The 27,568-nt window shown below is 46.1% G+C and overlaps 1 protein-coding gene across 1 annotated transcript; it reads left to right on the top strand.

Annotated features, from left to right (window-relative positions):
• Positions 1–910: 910 nt before the first annotated feature.
• crtc3 (CREB regulated transcription coactivator 3) lies at positions 911–25,605 on the top strand. The gene is made up of 15 exons (XM_079373349.1): positions 911–1,945; positions 4,309–4,419; positions 6,100–6,263; positions 7,709–7,762; positions 10,207–10,269; positions 11,571–11,674; positions 12,077–12,115; positions 12,215–12,297; positions 13,399–13,448; positions 13,589–13,815; positions 17,405–17,640; positions 21,382–21,540; positions 22,087–22,161; positions 22,256–22,460; positions 22,780–25,605. Exons 1-15 carry the CDS (start codon positions 1,814–1,816, stop codon positions 22,983–22,985), a joined length of 1,908 nt encoding a protein of 635 aa, XP_079229475.1. The 5' UTR covers positions 911–1,813; the 3' UTR covers positions 22,986–25,605.
• Positions 25,606–27,568: the final 1,963 nt, after the last annotated feature.

The raw sequence follows: 27,568 nt of genomic DNA, 5'->3' as shown, positions 1-27,568 counted from the left end.
GTCCTGTTTGGTGTCTTCATTTCTCTGATCGTCTGAAAACAAACTGAAAATATGATTATTCATGTTATGAATCATAAACAGAAGCTTCATAAACCATCTGTAAACATCAATTATTTATTTTTCTAATATAATACAAAAATATTAATTCTGTATATTTACAGTTCTGTACTGGGTTAACTGGGTCAGGGTTATTGGAGTCTATATGCACTGGGTTAACTGGGTCAGGGTTATTGCAGTCTATATGTACTGGGTTAACTGGGTCAGGGTTATTGCAGTCTCTATGTACTGGGTTAACTGGGTCAGGGTTATTGGAGTCTATATGCACTGGGTTAACTGGGTCAGGGTTGTTGGAGTCTATATGCACTGGGTTAACTGGGTCAGGGTTGTTGGAGTCTATATGCACTGGGTTAACTGGGTCAGGGTTATTGCAGTCTATATGCACTGGGTTAACTGGGTCAGGGTTATTGGAGTCTATATGCACTGGGTTAACTGGGTCAGGGTTGTTGGAGTCTATATGCACTGGGTTAACTGGGTCAGGGTTATTGTAGTCTATATGCACTGGGTTAACTGGTCAGGGTTGTTGGAGTCTATATGCACTGGGTTAACTGGGCCAGGCTTCAAGGTTGTAATCTATACACTGGGTTAACTGGGTCAGGGTTATTGCAGTCTTTATGCACTGGGTTAACTGGGTCAGGGTTGTTGGAGTCTATATGCACTGGGTTAACTGGTCAGGGTTATTGCAGTCTATATGCACTGGGTTAACTGGTCAGGGTTATTGCAGTCTATATGCACTGGGTTAACTGGGTCAGGGTTAATGTGTGTAGTCTATATGCACTGGGTTAACTGGGTCAGGGTTATTGCAGTCTATATGCACTGGGTTAACTGGGTCAGGGTTAATGTGTGTAGTCTATATGCACTGGGTTAACTGGGTCAGGGTTATTGCAGTCTATATGCACTGGGTTAACTGGGTCAGGGTTAGGTACTAGGTGTTGTGGCGCCACCTGGTGGACTGGAGGAGTTCTGCCTCGGATTTGTTTGCAGCGGAGTGAAAGCTGCGGTTCCGGACCTGCAGACGGACGAGCTGCTGTCGGCTTTTTTTTGTTTATCTTCGTGGATTAATTTTGAACATAATTTGTGGATTATTATCTCGCCTCACCAGAGGATACCTGCGCTTTGTGGGCTCGTGACTGTTTGTTCATACTGCGGAAACCACCAACAAACTTGTTAGCATTCAGCTAAATATGCTAACAGCTAAATCTGACCATGAAAAGCATTATTTTATAAACGTGGTCATTCAATCTTAAGGAACTTTTTGTAAAGCCGTTTAATATTTTTTATGAACTCTATTAAATAAAGCCAGACTGTCAAAGTGTCACTGACACCAGCTAAGCTAACTAAGCTAGCTCCAGCTGTTCACCTCTAACGCTCTGTTAGCATGACAGCTAGCATGTTAGCATGACAGCTAGCAGCATGTTAGCATGACAGCTAGCATCATGTTTATATATTAAGTGATTTCTAGCAAATGTGTCAATAAGAAGAGTTAAGTCCACATAACCCGTCCAGCTTTAATCAGAACTCCCAGAAAGAACTTTTTAAACGCAAACTTTTATTTATTCCCACTTTTATTGACAACAAAAACACTTTTAATTACCGGACCTTTGCTGTTAGCTTAGCCTCGTTAGCACGGTGCTCAGCTCACAATAACATTAAGACTCGAACCCTGTGTTTTACTCAGGGATGAGTTCAGTCTGACAAACATTCTGCAGCTCCTCCCTCACTTATATTAACTTCCGGAACTCTCAGCGGGCCCAGCATGGCAGGCTCCCCGGGAACAGGAGGCTCCAACCCCCGCAAGTTCAGCGAGAAGATCGCGCTGCACAACCAGAAACAAGCGGAGGAGACCCGGGCCTTCGAGCAGCTGATGACCGACCTCACTGTCTCCAGGGTAAACTGTCATTTGTATATTTATAACTAACCCTAACACAACTATAACTAACCCTAACCCTTATTAATAAAACCCTAAAACACACTTTATTAATATAACTTTAACACTGCCGAGCAGCTGATGACCTCCATGCTGTTGTGTGGAAACACTGTTCAAAAAACACTTAAACAACACAATGTAATTCCAAGTCAATCACACTTATGTGAAATCAAACTGTCCACTTAGGAAGCAGCACTGATTGACAATCAATGTCACATGCTGCTGTGCAAACGGAACAGACCCCTCCAATAAAGGAGTGGTTCTGCAGGTGCTGAGCCCAGACCACTTCTCAGTTCTGATGCTTTCTGCCGGATGTTTAGGTCACTGTTGAATGCTAGCGGTGCTTTTACTCTGGTGGTAGCATGAGACAGTCTACAACACACACGAGGGGCTCAGGTAGCTCATCCAGGATGCACATCAGTGTGAGCTGTAGCAGGAAGCTGTGTCTGTCAGCGTAGTGTCCAGACCATGGAGGCTACCAGGAGACAGGCCAGGACATCAGGAGACAGGCCAGGACATCAGGAGACGTGGAGGAGGGCAACAACCCAGCAGCAGGACCGCTACCTCTGCCTTTGAGCAAGGAGGAACAGGAGGAGCCCTGCAACATGACCTCCAGCAGGAGGTGGAGAACGTTCTGCTGCCTGCAACATCTAGAACACACTGTCTACATACATGCTGCAGGCCTGTACTGATGATGCCCCCCCCCCTCCCATGCTGCTAGAACACACTGTCTACATACATGCTGCAGGCCTGTACTGATGATGCCCCCCCCCCTCCCATGCTGCTAGAACACACTGTCTACATACATGCTGCAGGCCTGTACTGATGATGCCCCCCCCCCCTCCCATGCTGCTAGAACACACTGTCTACATACATGCTGCAGGCCTGTACTGATGATGCCCCCCCCCCTCCCATGCTGCTAGAACACACTGTCTACATACATGCTGCAGGCCTGTACTGATGATGCCCCCCCCCCTCCCATGCTGCTAGAACACACTGTCTACATACATGCTGCAGGCCTGTACTGATGATGCCCCCCCCTCCCATGCTGCTAGAACACACTGTCTACATACATGCTGCAGGCCTGTACTGATGATGCCCCCCCCCCTCCCATGCTGCTAGAACACACTGTCTACATACATGCTGCAGGCCTGTACTGATGATGCCCCCCCCCTCCCATGCTGCTAGAACACACTGTCTACATACATGCTGCAGGCCTGTACTGATGATGCCCCCCCCCTCCCATGCTGCTAGAACACACTGTCTACATACATGCTGCAGGCCTGTACTGATGATGCCCCCCCCCCCTTGGGTTAGGGTTAGCAACTATTCAAAGGCAGAAAATAATTGTGTAGATATTCATAACAGACTGAGATGGTGACATCATCGTTGTGTCTCTTTAGCAGCTTTACTGGGAGCAGAAAGTTTCCAGAGGTTATACCAGTATACAACTAGCATGTTTACATGTAGCCATTTAAGCACGGCTACAGATATCATGGTAACAGTTGAATAGACGTTTATGTTTGATCTAAATCTGTTAATATTACTGGAACTGGTCCTTCAACTTCTCATAGCATGCTTGTTAACTTCCTCGCTCTCTGCTTGTTAACTTCCTCGCTCTCTGCTTGTTAACTTCCTCGCTCTCTGCTTGTTAACTTCCTCGCTCTCTGCTTATCTCAGAGGGAAGACGTAACCGTTTTACCACAGTGCAGCTTTTAGACCTGCTGTTGGTGCCAAAACGCATCGAAACTGAGAAGTTACAGTTAGCTCCTTTAATAAAGTATGTGTTTACCTTGGAGAAATTGAGGGTTATATCCTCATTAATAATATTATATAATTATATAGTGTTTGCTTGGGCTGCAGTCTGTAGGGACTTGGGTTGAGAACTGGAGGGCCACTGGTTCATGTTCCCATGCGGACCAAACTCTGTAAATTGGTCAGGCAGATGGAGAGGTGCCAGACCTCTTCCTGGGCACTGCAAGGCAGCGAAAACCCCCCCCCCCCCTCCAACGAGCTCAGGAGCACCTGCCGGGGGCCGCTCCCTCACGAGGACATCTCTCCATTAGTGCATACCATAGGATCCTGTTTATGCATGTGTACTGTATATACAGTATCAGCCTATGGGTGTGTTGCATGACTAACTATGTGCAAAAACAGAAATAAAGTAAATCGTCTTCTTATACACTATATACTGTAGACGTGTAGGGGTCTCTGTAGACGTGCAGGGGTCTCTGTAGACGTGCAGGGGTCTCTGTAGACGTCACTGTCAGAAGGTACGGGTGACCCGTCGTTCTCTAACTTTTGTCCTGCTTTCTGTCGGACAGGTTCAGTTCCAGAAGATCCAGCAGCTTCGTCTTACTCAGTCGAGGGCGCCGTACTACGGAGGCTCTCTGCCAAACGTCAACCAGATCAGCAACAGCAGCAGCGACTTTCAGGTGAGACGTCGTCAGAGTAAAAAAAGCCTCTCTCCAGTGATGGGAGAAGAGCGTCTATGGAAGAGGCTTAAAACCGCCTGGACAAATTCTTGGTTTCATATCAGAGAACTACGGCAGGATTTACATAACAAGACATTTAGCGCCTTCTGTCGACTCATCCTGGGATTAAAAGGACTGTCATCCATTCATACACATTCATACACTGATGGTAGAGGCTGCTGCAGAGTAAAGAGTCCATCAGTATTAACTCATCCATTCATACACATTCATACACTGATGGTAGAGGCTGCTGCAGAGTAAAGAGTCCATCAGTATGAACTCATCCATTCATACACATTCACACACTGATGGTAGAGGCTGCTGCAGAGTCCATCAGTATGAACTCATCCATTCATACACATTCACACACTGATGGTAGAGGCTGCTGCAGAGTCCATCAGTATGAACTCATCCATTCATACACATTCATACACTGATGGTAGAGGCTGCTGCAGAGTCCATCAGTATGAACTCATCCATTCATACACATTCACACACTGATGGTAGAGGCTGCTGCAGAGTAAAGAGTCCATCAGTATTAACTCATCCATTCATACACATTCACACACTGATGGTAGAGGCTGCTGCAGAGTAAAGAGTCCATCAGTATTAACTCATCCATTCATACACATTCACACACTGATGGTAGAGGCTGCTGCAGAGTCCATCAGTATGAACTCATCCATTCATACACATTCATACACTGATGGTAGAGGCTGCAGCAGAGTCCATCAGTATTAACTCATCCATTCATACACATTCACACACTGATGGTAGAGGCTGCTGCAGAGTAAAGAGTCCATCAGTATTAACTCATCCATTCATACACATTCACACACTGATGGTAGAGGCTGCTGCAGAGTAAAGAGTCCATCAGTATGAACTCATCCATTCATACACATTCATACACTGATGGTAGAGGCTGCAGCAGAGTCCATCAGTATTAACTCATCCATTCATACACATTCATACACTGATGGTAGAGGCTGCAGCAGAGTCCATCAGTATTAACTCATCCATTCATACACTACTGGTTAAGTGTCTTGCCCAAGGGCACATTGTTCATGTTACTGCAGGAGCTGCAGATCGGTACTGATCAGAACAGATTACCTGAGACACAGAGAGACTGAACACATCCTTTTTTTTAATCAAAGTTGCTGGTGAAATATTTTGTTTTTTCAGTTGGTCACAAACCAAGAACAATATATTAAATGGGACTTGTGTGGACGTTTTTTTTCATTCTATTTTAAATATAAAAAGTACATTTGTATTTAAACATCGAGGCCAGGAGACTCGCGTGTTTTATTAATATGCACTCCTTCAATAAACTGAATTTAATTGAATATAAGGTTGGTTAGTTTTATACTTTCACATCCTTTGTGTTGGTTTTTAAGTGAAGTGTTGTGACTTTAGTGTTCCTGGAAGGTCACGCTCCCACAGCGGCTTCAAACAGTCGTAAGCAGAGGTGTCAGAGTGCACAAGTTTAGCATAATACTCTGAAGGTCTGCCTTCCTGTAAAGGTTTGTAAGGGAGAGAAATGTTTCAGGTAAACTTCTTTCAGCTTGTTTCATGTCAGGGGTCATAAAAGGAGAAGTTTTACCAACATGTCCTCTGTCAGACGTTATGCTTTCTGATCCCCAGGGTGGATTTCCTTCAGGACTGGACTCACTCAGAGGCACACGTCACCACGGGCTGGTCGAGAGAGTCCACCGGGATCGAAACCGCATCAACTCCCCCCACCGCCGACCAATCGACAAGCACGGCCGCCAGATATCCTTCACTTTGATCAGCTGCTTTGAAGAGTTGTGGGAGAGGTTTTTGTGTGTTGTTAGTGAGTTACTTAAGTCTGAGGGGTCACCTAAGTCTGAGGGGTCACCTAAGTCTGAGGGGTCACCTAAGTCTGAGGGGTCACCTAAGTCTGAGGTGTCACTCGAACCCACAGGAGCACAATGAGGCATTACGCTCTTTAGAAATGTAAAGACAGCCTGGTTTATTTCAGTTTGACTGATGGATAGGGTGCAGAGAGTCTCTGGAAACACACTCGGCCTGTCTGGTTTCTCTCTGAGGTTTTAAACACTCGGCCTGTCTGGTTTCTCTCTGAGGTTTTAAACACTCGGCCTGTCTGGTTTCTCTCTGAGGTTTTAAACACACTCGGCCTGTCTGGTTTCTCTCTCTGAGGTTTTAAACACACTCGGCCTGTCTGGTTTCTCTCTGAGGTTTTAAACACTCGGCCTGTCTGGTTTCTCTCTGAGGTTTTAAACACACTCGGCCTGTCTGGTTTCTCTCTGAGGTTTTAAACACACTCGGCCTGTCTGGTTTCTCTCTGAGGTTTTAAACACTCGGCCTGTCTGGTTTCTCTCTCTGAGGTTTTAAACACACTCGGCCTGTCTGGTCTCTCTCTGAGGTTTTAAACACTCGGCCTGTCTGGTTTCTCTCTGAGGTTTTAAACACACTCGGCCTGTCTGGTCTCTCTCTGAGGTTTTAAACACACTCGGCCTGTCTGGTTTCTCTCTGAGGTTTTAAACACACTCGGCCTGTCTGGTTTCTCTCTGAGGTTTTAAACACACTCGGCCTGTCTGGTTTCTCTCTGAGGTTTTAAACACACTCGGCCTGTCTGGTTTCTCTCTGAGGTTTTAAACACACTCGGCCTGTCTGGTTTCTCTCTGAGGTTTTAAACACACTCGGCCTGTCTGGTTTCTCTCTGAGGTTTTAAACACACTCGGCCTGTCTGGTTTCTCTCTGAGGTTTTAAGGGTTAAACGCACTCGGCATGAAGAGATTGTGCAGCGCCTGCAGGCATTGCTTTGTCTTAAGTGGCCATGACTTGCTTCTTCGGAGGTTTACAGATTAGTAGTTTTATTTCAATGTCAGCTGCAGGGGGATTATTGAAAAGTTAAAAATGTAATTTCTTAAAGTCAGCTAATGGCCATGTGAACTTGAATTGGAGATCATTGTTTGGTAAAAACAAGTTCAGAGTGGTTGGTGGGATACGTGATCAGAAACGCCCACTGAAGCAGGAATTCAGACTCAGATATTCGGAGCACTTCAGTAATAAAATCCAACATGGCGTCTAAGTGCGTTAAAGTTTAAGCACAGGTTGACTCTCAGAAAAGAAGAATAGATAAAAGTGATCTTTGGTTCTCAGATGATCAACAGTGAGTTCTACTTATACATATAATCTATGTATCATGAACTTCATGATGGTTCAGTAACAGTGAAAAGATTCACCTCAACTAAGCTCACATGGACAGCGCTCCGTATGGAGCCGTGTACCTGTCTCCTCCTCTCGACAACAACTGGAGAAGGTGAGTCATCTGTATTCATCCTCCTGTTTCTGATTATTATCGTCAGCCAGAGACAGACAACCTTTCTTCTCTGGTTTGATGACTGTTATTTTACATGTATTTGTTTGAGTATATTTATCAAGCAGCAAGGATCTAACTGCATGGTGTCCATGCACTGGGTTTCTTACAGGGGACTTTCTCAGACTCGGTTGTGTCTTTAGAGTCGGTCAGATGGAGGGTCAGAGTCTCACGCTCTCTTCCTCCATCTTTGGTCTGTTTTAAATGAGCCAGCCTCTCTGGGGAGGAAGTCAGAGAAGATCTGCTCTGATGAGTCTCCAGGGTGTTATCCTCCATCCAGGTGGTCTTATCACTGCCCTCCCTTAGAAACATTTGTTTTCTATCTCCATAACAAATCACACAGTAAAACCAAAGCTTGGTAACGTATTATAAGGGATGCAGAAGATGAATTTCCAATCGATTTCCAAGTCATCGTCTACTTGGGAGCTTCAAAAGGAAATTCTGTCATGTTGCTTTAATTGGGTCTAAAGGACTGTAGAAAGGACCCGTCCCCACCAACACCGTCTCAATGGAGGCAGGTTAACTTGTGTTACAAAATGAGAAGAAAGCTGGTCATACATGAATCACCTCATGAATGTAAAGTACTTTAAATGATTAACGGGGATGTTACAGTGTGCCAGGAGCTGATGGTAAATTTAGTCATTCTTATTACTTTTTGTTTTCCTACACGTAGCTGTATAGGGTCTAATAGGGCTGCATGATTAACCCACTCTGAAAAGTCCTCCTCCTATATGTCAGCTACAGGGTACATAGATGACTAATTCATACTTTATTGATCTGGCAACAGTTTCCAACACAAGTCCCTGCATTACATTCATCATTGTGTCTGAAAGAGGTTTGAGATCATAATCTTACAGTCATACAAGTTGGAAGTTAGTGTTTGATCCGTCAAATGTTCTTGGAGAGACCCCAGAAAAAAATGTTTGTACTTAAAAGTTAAAAAAATAAATAAATCTTCTGATAGAATCGTGATTTCAGTTCTCAGAGTGAAGAACAGTGATGAACATTTTAGCACGTGTTAGAAGCATGCAGCCCTCATGTCAAGCATTGGTTTGTTTGAGAGCATTACAGAGAAGTTAAAACCAACAGCACTGAGTGACGCGGTCAGCCTCACCCTCTCCAGAGGCTGATCTGCTTTACTGTCTCTTCTGTCTTCATTCATAACAACAACACTTCAGTCCTCTGAAAGAACTCCATCCCGGTACGATGCACCGACAGGGCTTGAGAAACCGTGATCAGTGTGCAGCCGGCAGGCGAGAGTCAGTAACAATGCTGTCTGTCAATCAACAATGTCCCGCCCCTCTATGCATGAAACTCTTTCAGTAAAACTTCATTTGATTGTCATTCTGGATTATGGTTGAATTATATAAAACTCAAGAACAGAAGTCTGGCTGGTGATCAAAAAAATTAAAGCCCTGTATATAACACATCCCTGATTTTATTTTATTTTTTCATTTTATTTTGGGCGTTTTTTTATAGCCTTTATTGTAGAGGGTTGGAAGGTGGGTGGAGACACGCGATGGGGACGCCACGGACCGGACACGAGTCTGGGCCTCGATGCATGGGGGCGCCCCATGACATCATTGTTGGGGCTAGACAAAACTCAGGCCTGTGTCTCTTTGGAGAAGCCTGACTAGTAGTCGTTTGCCAAGGAACAGGAAAAATGACTCTTACTCCCAGAATGCACTGCAACGCCGAACACGCAGGTGTGAAGTCTGGGGTGAATGTTTTCTCTCTTCAGATGCTTCAAGCATCCAGAGACACAAGTCTACTTCCTGCTTCCCAGCACGCTCCTCTTGCACGTCTCCGCTTGTTTTAAAGATTTTGGCGCACGGGTAACCCGAGACCTCAAGCAAGGCCAGCGTTCTGAATCCCGAGCTCAGATCATCCATTGAACGCATCTCGAATTATAAACGGTATTTAGAGACTGTTAAGATTATCTCTCATTCTGTCCTGCAAAGAACAAGTCAACCTCTCCTTAATACAGTGCAGTCATCCTGACCCCGTCACAGAACAGCGACACTCATCTCTAACTTCTTACATTTTCTTACACAGTTGATCTGTTTTCACCGAGCTGCCGGGAGATTTGCAGCCTTTACATGGACTTTAGTATCTCGGTTTTTATCGGGCTTTTAACTATCCTGTTTTTGTATTTGTAAACTTTGCTGTATACTGTGTCATGTATACGCCGGCACTGACTCAGCCTGTGAGCAACACGCTAAACAAACATGACGGCGCCAACCAGAGCGCCTTATTCTGGAGAATCACTTTGATGTTTCACTAATAAAACATGAAATATAATAAAAGGTTTTAATATAGAGCACACAGGCTGACTTTGTGCCTTATATTTGAGGGCGGGTTATAAAGGTGTCTGTCTTTGTTTAAAGGGAGCAGCAGGCGTGGACAGAAGACAAACGGCCGGGCTTTAGATTAATTTCACAACTTAACAGGTGACTGTTTCTTTGTGTTTTCAGCTCTTCATCGCTCGCTCACACTTTCTCTTCTGTTTTTAATTCTGACACTTCAGTTCTTTTTGAGTCGCTTGTTTGCTGCATGTGATTATTATTCTGAAACTTTAATCAGAATTTCTTGTCTGACGAAGCAGATTGAGGACTGAAGGCTCCTGATTCACATGTTCTCTGTTTCAGCCTGATGCACCTCCTCTTCCTCCTACTCACATTTGTATTGTCAAAGATTTGATTAGAAAACAATTTATAAAACGTTTTCTTTATGAATTTATCACAAACTTAAAGATGTTTTATGTCAAGATAGAAACGTTATTTTGTTCCTTTAGTGAACATGTTCTTATAAACCCTCTAACCCTAAAAATAAAGACATCCTTGTTATAGAGAGGCTTATGAGAAACCCTAACCCTAACCCTTAAATCCTGAGTCCAGACCCTAACCCTTAAATCCTGAGTCCAGACCCTAACCCTTAAATCCTGAGTCCAGACCCTAACCCTTAAATCCTGAGTCCAGACCCTAACCCTTAAATCCTGAGTCCAGACCCTAACCCTTAAATCCTGAGTCCAGACCCTAACCCTTAAATCCTGAGTCCAGACCCTAACCCTTAAATCCTGAGTCCAGACCCTAACCCTTAAATCCTGAGTCCAGACCCTAACCCTTAAATCCTGAGTCCAGACCCTAACCCTTAAATCCTGAACCCTAACCCTTAAATCCTGAGTCCAGACCCTAACCCTTAAATCCTGAGTCCAGACCCTAACCCTTAAATCCTGAGTCCAGACCCTAACCCTTAAATCCTGAGTCCAGACCCTAACCCTTAAATCCTGAGTCCAGACCCTAACCCTTAAATCCTGAGTCCAGACCCTAACCCTTAAATCCTGAGTCCAGACCCTAACCCTTAAATCCTGAGTCCAGACCCTAACCCTTAAATCCTGAGTCCAGACCCTAACCCTTAAATCCTGAGTCCAGACCCTAACCCTTAAATCCTGAGTCCAGACCCTAACCCTTAAATCCTGAGTCCAGACCCTAACCCTTAAATCCTGAGTCCAGACCCTAACCCTTAAATCCTGAGTCCAGACCCTAACCCTTAAATCCTGAGTCCAGACCTTCACTCTGTTTTTATATTAAAGCAGCTAAAAACATCAATAACAATATTTGCATCTGCAGTGAAACAGCATTAAATTAATATTGACTTGAGTAAATGAAATAACGTTTTTAACATGGAAGTTTATGTCCCCCCCATTTACCCCCCCCCCCCCTCCCCCATTTCCCCCCCCCCTCATTCTCAGAACAAACTCAGACTCGGCTCTTCATACAAGTGTTATGAATCCAAACCCTCAAGACCCGTTTGGTCTCAATCAACCGATGAGCAGAGCCCCTCCCCAACACAACGGTGAGACACACACACACACACACACACACACACACACACACACACACACACACACACACACACACACACACACACACACACACACACACACACACACACACACACACACACACCGACTTCGACAGGCCAGCTGGAGAACATGGTAGAAGTTATAGTCTTAGAACGTGGACTTCCTTTCTGGACTTTGTTAAAGGCCCTCAATTGTGTGTGTGTGTGTGTGTGTGTGTGTGTGTGTGTGTGTGTGTGTGTGTGTGTGTGTGTGTGTGTGTGTGTGTGTGTGTGTGTGTGTGTGTGTGTGTGTGTGTGTGTGTGTGTGTGTGTGTGTGTGTGTGTGTGTGTGTGTGTGTGTGTGTGTGTGTGTGTGTGTGTGTGTGTGTGTGTGTGTGTGTGTGTGTTAAACAGCAAGTGTGAACGAGGCGGAGGTTGACGACTCTGGAAACAGTGAGTTTAATGGTTTTTTTCATTTGACTTTGATTAAACTTGATGTCAGTATTAAAGTTTCTGTTTGGGGGGGTTTAACCCTCTCTGGTCTTTGCTCAGTCTTCTCGTTCCCCCCCCTCACTAATGAAGAGAGTCTGATGGGAGTTAAACCTCTTCCAAAGCAGCTGTGGGAGGCCAAGAAGGTGAGACAAACATCTGGCTCCTTTTCTATCTGACCACAGATTGTTTCAGAGCGTGGTCACGCTGGCCATCCGTACCGAGCACGCTTCAACGCTAAAGTCCAGGTCATTTGACCCGTGACACCGCTCCGTTCTTCGGTACACTTCCTGCCCAAGCACGCGGGTAGACAAGGCAGACAGCCTTCATGATGGAGACATCCAGAGTTTGATGTGACTAAACTGTCATGTTGTTCTCTGATGTGCGGACGCTGACTGGACTGTGCGTCCCTTTTTTATTTATTGTTCTCTCTTGAGTCCGCCTCTTTACAAACTGAGCTTCATAAATTATGGGCTGTATGTCGTCATCATGCTCAGGTGAGTCCTGATGCAGTGTGACTGGTCAGCGGGGGTGGGGGGGGGGGTGGGGGGGGGTCAGTCGTGCCTGAGCACGGTACGTTATGTGTGACCACGCGTTGAAGCTGTCGTATCAAACAGACGGGCTAACGGGCTGCTGTGTGAATTAGCGCCTTAAAGGTGTACACACCTCGCACCAGACGACCTCGAGCCGCTGACAAAGAAACGCAGCGTTGAAAACAGGCGAGCGTAGCGGTCTATGGACACGAAATTTATAGTTCTAAAAGATGGACTTATTTTTTAAGGTGGGAAAGTTAAATATTGTTTCTTTTTTATATGAAGCAGAATAAAGAAATAATCTGAGTTTTCCTTTAACTGCTGATTCACAGAAAATTAACCTCGTCACATATGAGTCTTAGATAGATAGATACTTTATTGATCCCGAGGGAAATTCAAGTCTTATTTACAATCTGGTCTGTCTTCTGATTCTTTAGCTTTATCTGAGCCATGTTTTCTGTCATGTGTTTTGTTTAGGTTTTAATTTCTTTATGAAGGGATTTAAAGATGACATGTTTTCAGGATCAGAGCAGAGACTAAACCTGTTTCTAGTATTTTATTCTCTGTAAGCACACATGCACTATACTTTACAGATATCTAAGTGCTCACTGTGACATCAGCAGTCTAGTTTAAAATTATATTCACAAAATAATGTCAAAGAGTGTTATTTTAAAAATGTGATAAACTGTTAATACTGCTATGTTTATGTCGCAGGTCCAGTCTCTGGCCTCCAGGCCAAAATCTTGTGAAGTGCCTGGAATCAAGTAAGTCTGATGAAGAATGTCATTAAGACCTCTAAAGACCTTTTCAAAATAAAACTGATGTTTTTCAATTGTATTTAATAATTTGATGTATTTTATATATTTATTCTGAATGACGATGTTTCATGTTTTTCTGTTTTCAGTGTTTTTCCGTCTCCAGACCAGAGCCCCTGTTTTTCTCATTTCCAGGGTTTGTTGAACTCGGGTGGCTCTCTACCTGATCTCACAAACCTTCACTTCCCGTCCCCACTTTCAACGCCACTCGACACGGATGACCACGCAGGGTTTCCTAACCTGAGTGGGGGCAGCAGCACTGGAAACCTGCCGGCAGCCATGATGCACCTGGGCATCAGCAACAGCAACACACAGGGTGTGTATAAATGCTTGTTTTATTTCAGTAGACTTTGTTATCAAATTAAAAAGCAACTAAAAGAATAAATAAAAATGTAAGTCTTTTCACTCCATGAAGATTTAAAAACTGTTAAAGTCAAAGAATGATTTATCAGCTTAATTCTTTTAAACAGCTTGTTTTAATGATTATCAACCATTTTCTAAAACATATTCATTTTTATTTGAAGCTCATAATGTGACATTTAGTGGGTTTTATTCATCATTAAGGTCTGATTCGATTGGTTGGTTGGTTAACATTTCATATGACACTTTTATCCAAAGCGTCAAACTTCGGGGAGTTACAACAACTCATAGTACAAAGAGTTTGATTGGACACACAGGTGCTGTCAGGTAGTGACAAGAGGCAGAGAACCTTTTTAAACGATGACAAATAAAAACATTGTCATGACTTTTTTTTAACTGAGAGTTAACAGTCCGGACTGCCTGAGGAAAGAAGCTCTTCCTGAGTCTTTCTGTGTTGGCCTTGATGTGTGGAAGGCGTCTGTCAGAGGCCAGGAACATGAACAGTCTGTTACCCGGGTGGTGAGGGTCACTCATGATCCTCTTTGCTGTGCTCCTCCTTGTGAAGATGTCCTGGAGGGTGGGGAGTGTTGACTTTAGCGCCCCCTCCAGGGCTCTTCGTGCAGTGCAGCTCCCGTATCACTGGGTGATGTTTCCAGTCGGCACACTCTCCACCGCCCCAGAATAAAAAGTCTTCAGGACCTTCACAGAGACTTTGAATGTCCTCAGCTGTCGGAGGTGATAGAGGCGCTGCCTCGCCCTCTTCACCTGACTGTCTATGTGGGTTGCTCATGTTAAATCCTCCGAGATGTGCACCCCCAGGTACTTGAAGCTGCACACCCTGTCCACCAGCGTCCCATCTGTTCTCAGAGGGGTGTAGTCCCTCTGCTGTCCTCTCCTGAGGTCCACAATCAGCTCCTTGGTTTTGCTGACGTTCAGGAGCAGGTTGTTGTCCTGGCACCACTGTGACAGGTTTCCACCCTCCCCTGTATACGCCTGCTCATCGTTGTTGCTGATGCGTCCAACGACAACCGTGTCATCTGCAAATTTCTGGGGGGGGGGAGCAGTTTTGTATCTTGATGAGTCTCTTAAAGCACTTCATCACTTCTGAGGTGAGTGCTACTGGGCGATAGTCATTAAGGCAAGCTGGAGAGCCATTCCTCGGTACTGGGACAATAATGGCTTTTTCCAGGCATGTGGGGACCACAGACTGACTCAGGGAGAGGTTGAAGATGGTGGTAAACACTGGAGCTAACTGGTCGGCACAGGACTTAAGTACTCTGTCAGAAATCGTGCATAAAAGTCATTATTTCCATCATCCAGAGCAGCGTTCCTTCACAGTGGTGCAGAGAGATTTATTCACCCCTGGCTTCTGGTTAGGGAAAGTCCTGACGGTTACCATAGGAACAGCGTTTTCTACTAGTGTTGCTATGCAGTCCGTCACAACTTCCGCAAACTTGTCTATGTCACTCGAGCTGGATTGGAACATGCCTCAGTCAACATTATCCAGAGCGTCTCGCCGCGTAGCCTCTGATTGGTCGTTCCAGCATCTAACCTGCCTCGTCACCACCTTTTAACTTACAATCATCTGTTTGTACCTCGGTAAAAGGTAAATGGCAGAATGGTTTGATTTACCTGGTGGGTGAAGCCCACTAGGTAAATACCCTAACCCCCTAACCCTAACCCCTAACCCGATCCTAAACCCCAACCCTAACTCTAACTCTAACTCTAACCCTATCCCTACCCTAACCCTATCCCTAACCCTAACCCTAACCCTAACCCTCACTGCGCTTTTACCCAGATCTAACCCTAACCCTTAACCCCTAACCCTATCCCAAACCCCAATTCCTAACCCTAAGCCTCAAACCCTAACCCCTAACCCGATCCTAAACCCCAACCCCAACTCTAACCCTATCCCTACCCTAACCCTAACTCTAACTCTAACCCCTAACCCTTAACCCTATCCCAAACACCTAACTCTAACCCTAAACCCCTAACCCGATCCCAAACCCCAACCCGATCTCAAACCCCAATTCCTAACCCTAAGCCTCAAACCCTAAACCCCTAACCCGATCCCAAACCCCAACCCGATCTCAAACCCCAATTCCTAACCCTAAGCCTCAAACCCTAAACCCCTAACCCGATCCCAAACCCCAATTCCTAACCCTAAACCCCTAACCCTATCCTAACCCTTAACCCCTAACCCGATCCCAAACCCCAACCCTAACCCTAACCCTCTAACCCTAATCCCTAACCCTACCCTAAACCCTAACCCTCTAACCCTAATCCCTACCCAGGTACTTTACCCTAACTGTGTAGCAGTGATCCAGTGTATTGTTGGCCATGGTGGAGAAAGTGACGTGTTGGGAAAAAGTTTGGCAGACCTTTCTTAAGGTTTGCCTTGTTGAAATCCCCAGCCACGATGAGGGCAGATATCGCTGTGTCCGTGTCAACTTATGTTGGAATGTAAACAGATGTAACAATGACTTAAGTAACTTCCCAGGAGAGGTGAAATGGTAGGCACAGGATGGTGAGGTGCTCCAGATGTGGCGAGCAGGAGTGGGAGAGAGTTTTAATGCTCTGTGGGTCATAAAACAAACCCCTCCACCCTTTGACTTGCCAGATTCCTCTGTTCTATTCTTACAAAACAAGGAGAAACCGTCCGACAGCTTTATCCGGCACATTTGGAATGAGCCATGTTTCCGTCAGGCAGATGATGTTACTGTCCCTTTTGTCCCGTTGGTATTTTACCTGATACCGGTCATCCAGGGACTGGATGTTGGCAAGAAGGATACTTGGAAGGGCTGGGTGGTAGGCCTGGGTCCTGAGCCTGTTACGAACACCACCTCGTCTTCTGCAGTGCCTTTTCTTCCTCCCACCATTGTTTTCATCCTGTGTTGTGTTATGCAGGGGTTCATCATGCTCTTCCTGATATTTTATAATTCTACATGATGAGTCGAGGCCACTTGAACCTTAAATGTTAGCTGGTCATCAGTCAGGACACCTTAGTTCCTGCAGACTTTGTGGGCATGAGGTTGGTTACACCAAGCTGGATATTGATCTGTGGTTGCACAGAGGGAGGGACTGGATGGGACGACAAGGAGCTCAGAGTTTGAAAGGTTGAAGGTTCATTCATCCATTCAGAGATATCAGCGAGGCATGATGAGATTCTACCTGAGACTGTGACATCATGCAGTGTGGCTAGGAGGACTACATGGTGAACTGGGTCAGAGGCAGCAGACCAGAGTATTAGAACCGAGGACTGACCCGCAGCTTTAGCAGGTCTTTGTGATTCTGTTCCTGACAGTATTTTTATCGCTGAGAGTCTCGGATAAGCTTAGAGACTTCTTCATCGGTCCGAGGGAAGAATAAGGGACTGTTGTCAGATAAATTGATCAGGTTGTATGTTGTACTATGTACTATTACACTTGTTTACTGAAAATTTCTTCGTCTGTCCACGCATGTCTCACTTAATCTGTCAATAATCATCTATTAAAATACTGATTTATCATGAATTATATATACGAAAATCCTTTCTGTCTCTGCAGGTCTCTCTTTGTCTCACAGTAATCCATCCATTCAGGCATCTCTGAACACCTGTCAGCTGCAGTCGTCTCTCAGTAACCCTTCCATCAACTCTTCTCTACGACTGTCCAACAACTCCCCCCGTAGGCGTCCAGCTCCCATAAGCCCCCTCACTCTGTCGCCTGGCAACGATCAACGAAGAGGACTGTCTAAGCAGCTGTCCCCCACCATGTCACCTGCTCTGTCCCCCATCCCACAGGTACTTTACCTCCCTCTGTCTCCCTCTGTCCCCATCACACAGGTACTTTCCCCCCCTCTGTCCCCATCACACAGGTACTTTATCCCCCTCTGTCTCCCTCTGTCCCCATCACACAGGTACTTTATCCCCCTCTGTCTCCCTCTGTCCCCATCACACAGGTACTTTCCCCCTCTGTCCCCATCACACAGGTACTTTATCCCCCTCTGTCTCCCTCTGTCCCCATCACACAGGTACTTTACCCCCTCTGTCCCCATCACACAGGTACTTTCCCCCCTCTGTCCCCCATCACACAGGTACTTTCCCCCTCTGTCTCCCTCTGTCCCCATCACACAGGTACTTTCCCCCCTCTGTCCCCATCACACAGGTACTTTATCCCCCTCTGTCCCCCATCACACAGGTACTTTACCCCCCTCTGTCCCCATCACACAGGTACTTTCCAACTCTGTCTCCCTCTGTCCCCATCACACAGGTACTTTATCCCCCTCTGTCCCCATCACACAGGTACTTTCCCCCTCTGTCCCCATCACACAGGTACTTTCCCCCCCTCTGTCCCCATCACACAGGTACTTTATCCCCCTCTGTCTCCCTCTGTCCCCATCACACAGGTACTTTCCCCCTCTGTCCCCATCACACAGGTACTTTATCCCCCTCTGTCTCCCTCTGTCCCCATCACACAGGTACTTTCCCCCTCTGTCTCCCTCTGTCCCCCATCACACAGGTACTTTACCCCCTCTGTCCCCCATCACACAGGTACTTTACCCCCTCTGTCCCCATCACACAGGTACTTTCCCCCTCTGTCTCCCTCTGTCCCCATCACACAGGTACTTTCCCCCTCTGTCCCCATCACACAGGTACTTTCCCCCTCTGTCTCCCTCTGTCCCCATCACACAGGTACTTTCCCCCCCTCTGTCCCCATCACACAGGTACTTTATCCCCCTCTGTCCCCATCACACAGGTACTTTCCCCCTCTGTCTCCCTCTGTCCCCATCACACAGGTACTTTCCCCCTCTGTCTCCCTCTGTCCCCCATCACACAGGTACTTTCCCCCTCTGTCTCCCTCTGTCCCCCATCACACAGGTACTTTCCCCCTCTGTCTCCCTCTGTCCCCCATCACACAGGTACTTTCCCCCTCTGTCTCCCTCTGTCCCCATCACACAGGTACTTTATCCCCCTCTGTCCCCATCACACAGGTACTTTATCCCCCTCTGTCCCCATCACACAGGTACTTTCCAACTCTGTCTCCCTCTGTCCCCCATCACACAGGTACTTTACCCCCTCTGTCCCCCATCACACAGGTACTTTCCCCCCTCTGTCCCCCATCACACAGGTACTTTACCCCCCTCTGTCTCCCTCTGTCCCCATCACACAGGTACTTTACCCCTCTGTCCCCATCACACAGGTACTTTACCCCCTCTGTCTCCCTCTGTCCCCATCACACAGGTACTTTACCCCCCTCTGTCCCCCTCTGTCCCCATCACACAGGTACTTTCCCCCCCTCTGTCTCCCTCTGTCCCCATCACACAGGTACTTTACCCCCTCTGTCTCCCTCTGTCCCCATCACACAGGTACTTTACCCCCTCTGTCTCCCTCTGTCCCCATCACACAGGTACTTTACCCCCTCTGTCTCCCTCTGTCCCCATCACACAGGTACTTTACCCCTCTGTCTCCCTCTGTCCCCATCACACAGGTACTTTACCCCCCTCTGTCCCCATCACACAGGTACTTTACCCCTCTGTCCCCATCACACAGGTACTTTACCCCCCTCTGTCTCCCTCTGTCCCCCATCACACAGGTACTTTACCCCCTCTGTCTCCCTCTGTCCCCATCACACAGGTACTTTACCCCCTCAGTCTCCCTCTGTCCCCATCACACAGGTACTTTACCCCCTCTGTCTCCCTCTGTCCCCCATCACACAGGTACTTTACCCCCCTCTGTCTCCCTCTGTCCCCCATCACACAGGTACTTTACCCCCTCTGTCTCCCTCTGTCCCCATCACACAGGTACTTTCCCCCCTCTGTCCCCCTCTGTCCCCATCACACAGGTACTTTACCCCCCTCTGTCTCCCTCTGTCCCCATCACACAGGTACTTTATCCCCCTCTGTCCCCATCACACAGGTACTTTACCCCCCTCTGTCTCCCTCTGTCCCCATCACACAGGTACTTTACCCCCCTCTGTCCCCCATCACACAGGTACTTTACCCCTCTGTCCCCATCACACAGGTACTTTACCCCTCTGTCCCCATCACACAGGTACTTTACCCCCCTCTGTCCCCATCACACAGGTACTTTACCCCCCTCTGTCCCCATCACACAGGTACTTTACCCCCCTCTGTCCCCCATCACACAGGTACTTTACCCCCCTCTGTCCCCATCACACAGGTACTTTACCCCTCTGTCTCCCTCTGTCCCCATCACACAGGTACTTTACCCCCCTCTGTCTCCCTCTGTCCCCATCACACAGGTACTTTACCCCCCTCTGTCCCCATCACACAGGTACTTTACCCCCCTCTGTCTCCCTCTGTCCCCATCACACAGGTACTTTACCCCTCTGTCTCCCTCTGTCCCCATCACACAGGTACTTTACCCCCCTCTGTCTCCCTCTGTCCCCATCACACAGGTACTTTACCCCCCTCTGTCCCCATCACACAGGTACTTTACCCCCCTCTGTCCCCCATCACACAGGTACTTTACCCCCCTCTGTCCCCCATCACACAGGTACTTTACCCCCCTCTGTCCCCCATCACACAGGTACTTTACCCCCCTCTGTCCCCATCACACAGGTACTTTCCCCCTCTGTCTCCCTCTGTCCCCATCACACAGGTACTTTACCCCCCTCTGTCCCCATCACACAGGTACTTTACCCCCCTCTGTCCCCCTCTGTCCCCATCACACAGGTACTTTACCCCCCTCTGTCCCCCATCACACAGGTACTTTACCCCCCTCTGTCCCCCATCACACAGGTACTTTACCCCCCTCTGTCCCCCATCACACAGGTACTTTACCCCCCTCTGTCCCCATCACACAGGTACTTTACCCCCCTCTGTCCCCCTCTGTCCCCATCACACAGGTACTTTACCCCCCTCTGTCCCCCATCACACAGGTACTTTACCCCCCTCTGTCCCCATCACACAGGTACTTTACCCCCCTCTGTCCCCATCACACAGGTACTTTACCCCCCTCTGTCCCCATCACACAGGTACTTTACCCCCCTCTGTCCCCATCACACAGGTACTTTACCTCCCTCTGTCCCCATCACACAGGTACTTTACCCCCCTCTGTCCCCCATCACACAGGTACTTTACCCCCCTCTGTCCCCATCACACAGGTACTTTACCCCCCTCTGTCCCCCATCACACAGGTACTTTACCCCCCTCTGTTTCCCTCTTTGAAAATTAAAACTTTGAAATGATTCCAGACAATGAGAACACAACATTCAGATAAAAATCCACATTGAGTCTATGTAAAGATTTTAATTTCATTAAATCATTACATGCTTTAATCATGTTTAATCATTACATGCTTTAATCATGTTTAATCATTACATGCTTTAATCATGTTTAATCATTACATGCTTTAATCATGTTTAATCATTACATGCTTTAATCATGTTTAATCATTACATGCTTTAATCATGTTTAATCATTACATGCTTTAATCATGTTTAATCATTACATGCTTTAATCTTGAATTTCCCTCAGGATCAATAAAGTATCTATCTATCTATTCCTTCTTTCTCTGTAGGGAGTCACTCTTGATACCCACAACATGCTGAGGGAGCCGCCCCCCCCCTATCCACTCTACCAACAGTCCCAGCATGTCATTGACCAGAGCCGACAACATCAGCAACACAAACCTGTTTCCCACCTCCAGAGTGGATCGCTGGACTTCAACACAGACCAAGTGAGAAGTGTGTGTGTGTGTGTGTGTGTGTGTGTGTGTGTGTGTGTGTGTGTGTGTGTGTGTGTGTGTGTGTGTGTGTGTGTGTGTGTGTGTGTGTGTGTGTGTGTGTGTGTGTGTGTGTGTGTGTGTGTGTGTGTGTGTGTGTCCCTTACCTGCAGTGAGAGATCAGACAGCCTCAGGTGTGTATTTATCTGTACAGGTGTTTAATGTTCTGCAGTGAACTTTGTCTGATTTGGAATATCTAAGTTTATTTTCATCATTAGATTGTAATACCTTTTATTTATAATGCACTATATATATTATACAAGTTACATGTTTAAAATAAGAATAAAAAGAAGAAGAGAACTAAGGGGGAGGGGCACTGGTGACTTTGTACTGAATCCTGAATGAGATGGGGATTCAGGGACGTGTGTCCTGAAGGATGGGTGTGATGTCTTCATATTTACATCCTCGCTGGTCTGCACGTGTTGGACCTCCTGGAGGTTTTCAATTATTGAATTATTATGTTTTATTATTTCTTTTAACATTTAACATCTTTACTAACAGAATATGTCGACACCCTTCAACGACGCCTTCATCAACCCCCAGTTCACCAACCGCAGCAAGACCCTCCCCTACCAGGTACAAGACCCTCCCCTACCAGGTTTCAGAGATTCTGACCTCGAGTTGAGCCTGTCTTTGATTGGCTGTTTCCTCTCCCCCGTCTGTCACTTAGTTGGACCAATTTAGTCTGCTGGAGAACTCTTTGAGCTCGTCAGCAGGGAGCTCAGGCTTCAATGCCCCCCCCTCCTCCTCATTGCTCTTTTACTCCCAGGCCACCTTGACAGAGTTGGGGGGCAGCCTGCAGGAGTCCCAGAACATGAGGTCCAACATGCTGTATTCCAACTACAGTGGAGGACTGCCCAACATCATCCTCACCGGTCAGTGTAATGACAATATTTACAAGAATTATAACCCTAACCCTCTCTGGGAATCGATTGGTCGTTTAAACTATGAAAGAACTAAGTGTTTAAATTTCTGTTTAAAGGGTAAATAATTAATTCTAAGTCTTAACAGTCATGTCTACAGAAAGGAAGTGGAAGTAATAGTTCCTGTCTCTTCACTGTTCTTCATCAAAACTGAGTGTAGTAAAAAGAGTAACCATGGCGACAGAACCTCAGTTAAAGTTGTTTAGATGGATCTTACAACAGTGAGGATGTAACATTACTTTAACCCTAAAACAAACTATATGTCTCTCAGATGATTCAAACCAGACTCTGTCCAAGGACATCAGTGCCGCGCTCTCCACTGTTCCTGAATGTTTCGACTCAGAGGGGGGCTTTCGATTGGAGGATGAGCTGCACATAGAGCCTCTCAGCCTGGACGGTCTGAGCATGCTCAGTGACCCTGACATGGTCCTCCCTGACCCATCTGTGGAGGATTCTTTCCGTAGTGACAGACTGTGAATACATGCACACAGACTTTAGGGACATAAAGTCAGTGAACGTTTACATGGGAACAACACACACACACACACACACACACACACACACACACACACACACACACACACACACACACACACACACACACACACACACACACACACACACACACACATTAAGGGGACATGCGAACACACTTGAGCAGGATCAATGTGTTTTTGAAAACCCGGATCAGGTCGGGGTTGGACAATCTAGCGAGGATTCCTCAGACCTTTCTCACCGACTGCGCCCTGAAGCCATGGTAACCCAAGCACCATGAAAACATGCACTTCCTGATTTTGGATTTTAAAAGACATGTTTTCTGTTTCTTCTGGAAACTTGTGACTTTTTTCTTCTTCAGGTAAATTGAGGCAGTGAGCTGCGGATACTTCAGGCTTTAAAACAATCGTGGGAGAAATGAATGCTTTGGATCTCCTGTGCAAAATGTTTGTCTTTATAAGATTATTTTTGAAACAGATTTATAAACAAACACTATGTAACAATAATTCAAATGTATTTTCAAAAGAGAAACAAAAAGGGCAAATTGTTTACGATTTTATAAAATATTACTTCAGACATTAAGAACTAAAATGTTCCCCCAAACAAGTAGTCTGCATTTAAATCTTCTATTTCGAAAATGACTTCTGATGGAGCCAAGTGGTCATGAAAACGGACAAGCTCTCTGCTGCTGTGCGCCCAGTTTGTACCTGACTTCTGTAATCGCCAAAACACACACACACACACACACACACACACACACACACACACACACACACACACACACACACACACACACACACACACACACACACACACACTGATCTTGTGGACATCGGACTTCATGTAATGTTGTATGTTGATGTTGTTTTGCACTAATTGTTCTTCGTGAGATATTTTCACACCTGGTCAGTTTTTTGTCACAAAGATTTAGTACTTGGACTCTCTGGAAATAGAGCGCCACCTAGTGACCTTGAAAATAAATTCAGAGATTCCCCTTTTAACCCTAACACTAAAGCTTTCAGAGAAAATGTTTGTATTTATTTATCTATGCAAAGATCTTTTGTAGTGAACCCTGTGGATCAGGTTAAACTTCACATCATGCAGTAAAGCCCTGACCCCCTGGACCACATTGACCCCCCCCCCCCCCGGACTCCCTTGACCCCCCGACCCCCTAACTTAGAACAGTTTGTTTTTCATAATGTAGGGGTCAAATATATGTTGTGTGATATTACATGAGTCCAGTGTCCACATATTGAAGGGTTTATCAAAATAGAAAATGTGTTTGATTTCGGACCTGCACTGTATGTATGGTTGTGACTAAGAGGGATGTTGGTTATGATGATGTTTTATAAGAAGTATATTCACTTTCACTTATTATACATTATTACTCTTTTAATTAACGTAATGGAGACGCTTTTTATTTGAAAGGTCTCATGTTCTGCCCTGTCATGTATCTATTTTATGTCTCTACTACGTTCACAATCGCTAATGTTTGAAAAAAAAAAGTGTCTGTTTTCACGTCGCTCCACGTAGGCTCCCTCATCTGTCTGTATTTCTAATGCTCAGAATCCCCCACACTCAGGTTCCCCACATGTTGCCAAGTCTGATCTGATTGGTCGGCCGAGCTGCTCTCTTGTAATTGGGCAGTTGTTTGGCTTTGTTCTTGGATATAGACTGGCACAAGAATAAGTCTGAAAACCCGGAAGAGAGTTAGCTTTGGTTCCTAACTCTAAAAGTCGATGGGGATTTTGAATGGGTTTATGGTTAGATGCCAGAAATAATGTCTGTGGTTATCACAAGCCGAAGAGATGTTGATGTTTTCTTAGACAAGATAAACTACGTTAGCTAAGACCCCCACTTGTGAATTTTAAAGTTTTTATACAGATGCAGAAGGGAGTGGGGACAGCAGGTGTTTATAATAACTAATGTCTTGTGTCCTGATTGTCTTGTATACTGCTACTAGATGCCTTGAATTTCTATTTAATATGATCCAGCTGGACTAAACAGCTACACAGAAGAAACCTGCATTTTCCACAGATGCTATTTTCTGCTCCAAAATCCAATGCCAAAATCCCATATGCAAATTTTCGTAGGGACCACCAGCGGCATTTCTTTCGGGTTAGCCTACAAAAACACGTCATCACTATACCAGTCTATGTCAAGGTCCTTTAACCATAATGGGAATTCTACAGTAAGTCTGAGGTGAGCTTGTACTTGCTACAACCAGCTAATGGACTTAGATTAGTGACGTGTTTGTGATGTCACATTAAACATTTTCAACAAGGGTGGGCTAGGGACTGAGTGTTTGCGTCTAATGCTACTGCTAACAGGAAGAGAAAGAAAAAATCACATTTCTGTGGACTTTGAATTTTTGCACATTTACCTAAACATGACACCTAAAAACAAAGAGAATATCTAACCAGAAAAAGAATATGGGACCGTTAACTGTTCAATACTTTATAATCCTGCTGCCTTCTGCTGCCTTACTATATTTTCTTACTCCAGCAGTTTTCACTTTCTGTTTAAGCTTTGGTCTTTTTCTGTTTCGTTGTTTTTTATTGTCTTACTTTTTAGTTTTGTATTAAAATGCACAGTCCTGTTATTTAAAGAACTTTTTTTGTCCTCAAGTATTGCCATTTTTTAAATTTTAGCTTGTTTAATCCCAAAATTAGTGACGTTTTATCTGTAACAGATTAAGAAGTGGTTAGGGTTGGGGTTTGGGATCGGGTTGGGGTTTGGGATCGGGTTAGGGTTAGGGTTAGGGGTTAGGGGTTAGGGTTAGGGTTAGGGGTTAGGGGAAGGGTTAGGGTTAGGGGAAGGGTTAGGGTTAGGGTTAGGGTTAGGGTTAGGGTAGGGTTAGGGTAGGGTTAGGGTTAGGGTTAGGGTTGGGGTTTGGGATCGGGTTAGGGTTAGGGGTTAGAGGTTAGGGTTAGGGGAAGGGTTAGGGTTAGGGATAGGGGAAGGGTTAGGGTTAGGGTTAGGGGAAGGGTTAGGGTTAGGGTTAGGGATAGGGGAAAGGTTAGGGTTAGGGTTAGGGGAAGGGTTAGGGTTAGGGATAGGGGAAGGGTTAGGGATAGGGGAAGGGTTAGGGTTAGGGTTAGGGTTAGGGATAGGGGAAGGGTTAGGGTTAGGGGTTAGGGTTAGGGATAGGGGACCCGATCCAGTGCGCTGGCCATCACAGCTCCCCAGAGAGACCATGCCCTACTTCTCATTGAGGCCGTGGGGATGTCGCGTGCCCAGCCTCATAATCCAGAGGCGTTCGGACCTCCGCCTCTGAGCCACGCTCCATCTGGGGTTGGCCTCCAGGACAGAGACACGGACCGCGTCCCATCCGTGGAGGACGTAGTGTCCCACCACCAGCCTCTGAGTCTCCTTCTTCCTTAAAATATTATGTCTGTGCTGAGTGAACCTCACCAGGATTGTGTTTCCTGTCTCCCCAACATACTTTGCCCCACAGGTGGCACAGGTAACCAGGTAAACACAATTCCTGGTGAGAGGGCTTCCCCGCAGCTGACAGTGAAAAATTGTTTTTGTGTGTTTGTTTTGCAGCCATGTCTGGTGCTTGAAAAATTGTCTGTGACCTCTGGGTGCAGAGGTCAACAGAGACGGCAGTTTAGCCTTCACTAGATAGGATTGGAGATTCCTATTTTTTCTAAAGGCTGCAATGATCCTCCTCTCCTGCAGCCCCTGTGTGTCTGCCATAAAGGAGGTGAAATGACCCCTAATGACCCTCACAAGCTTCACAGTTGACGGGGAAAATGTAGTGACAAAGGGGAGGATTGGAGAGGTCTGTGTTGGCCTTTTCTCCAGAAAAGTCTTGAGACTTTTCCTTAAAAAGGAGCGAGGGTACCCTCTAGTGGCCAGAGCTGAGAACAGCGTTTTTGTGGCCTGCTTAAAATCCCCTTTGTCACTACAAATCCTATGAAACCTCAGGAGCTGAGATTTCACCAGCCCAGCAAAGGTGTGCTTGGGATGGTGGCTGGTTCTAAAGAGCAGAGCGTGAGTGTCTGTCTCCTTAAAAAATACCCTCACATCCAGCCTGCCTGTTTCACTGAACCCCGCTCCCTTGTAGGTGGTGGTGTCCAGGAAGTCGACCGAGGTGTAGCTGGTGGTGGATTTGAGGGTGATGGACTGGTTGTGGGTGTTCAGGGTCTGTAAAAAAACTTGGAAATCCTCCTCTGAGTGGGGCCAGACACCCCAGATATCGTCCAGATATCTGAGGTAATGGAGGGGTTTCTTTTGGCAGGAGGCCAGGGCTGATGTCTCCCACTCAGCCATGAAAATGTTGGCGTATGCCGGGGCAAATTTCTTTCCCATGGCTGTGCCTTTAATTTGGAGGAAATAGTCCGAATTGAAAACAAAATCGTTTCTGGTCAAATTAATCTCTAATAGTTGAATTAGTTCTTTGTCTGGCCTCTTTTTATCTTTGAATTTATAAAATATATTTTTGACAGCCTGTATGCCCTCCTGTGTGTCGATATTAGTATACAGGCTGTCAATATCAATGGTAAATAACATGGCGTTTTGCGGGATTTGAAGGCTCCTAATAATTTCCACGAAATGGT

This window comes from Symphodus melops (genome assembly GCF_947650265.1).
Source record: "Symphodus melops genome assembly, contig: scaffold_89, whole genome shotgun sequence".
NCBI lineage: Eukaryota > Metazoa > Chordata > Actinopteri > Labriformes > Labridae > Symphodus > Symphodus melops.
The sequence above is the reverse complement of the archived record's forward strand: the minus strand, read 5'-3'. Positions and strand labels throughout refer to the sequence as shown.

Excerpts from the sequence above, each read along its gene's own strand:
- crtc3 (XM_079373349.1), top strand. The coding sequence starts at position 1,814 with ATGGCAGGCTCCCCGGGAACAGGAGGCTCCAACCCCCGCAAGTTCAGC. Across the intron at positions 4,420-6,099 it reads ACAGCAGCAGCGACTTTCAG|GGTGGATTTCCTTCAGGACT; the intron begins GTGAGACGTCGT and ends TCTGATCCCCAG. Across the intron at positions 12,298-13,398 it reads AGCTGTGGGAGGCCAAGAAG|GTCCAGTCTCTGGCCTCCAG; the intron begins GTGAGACAAACA and ends TTTATGTCGCAG.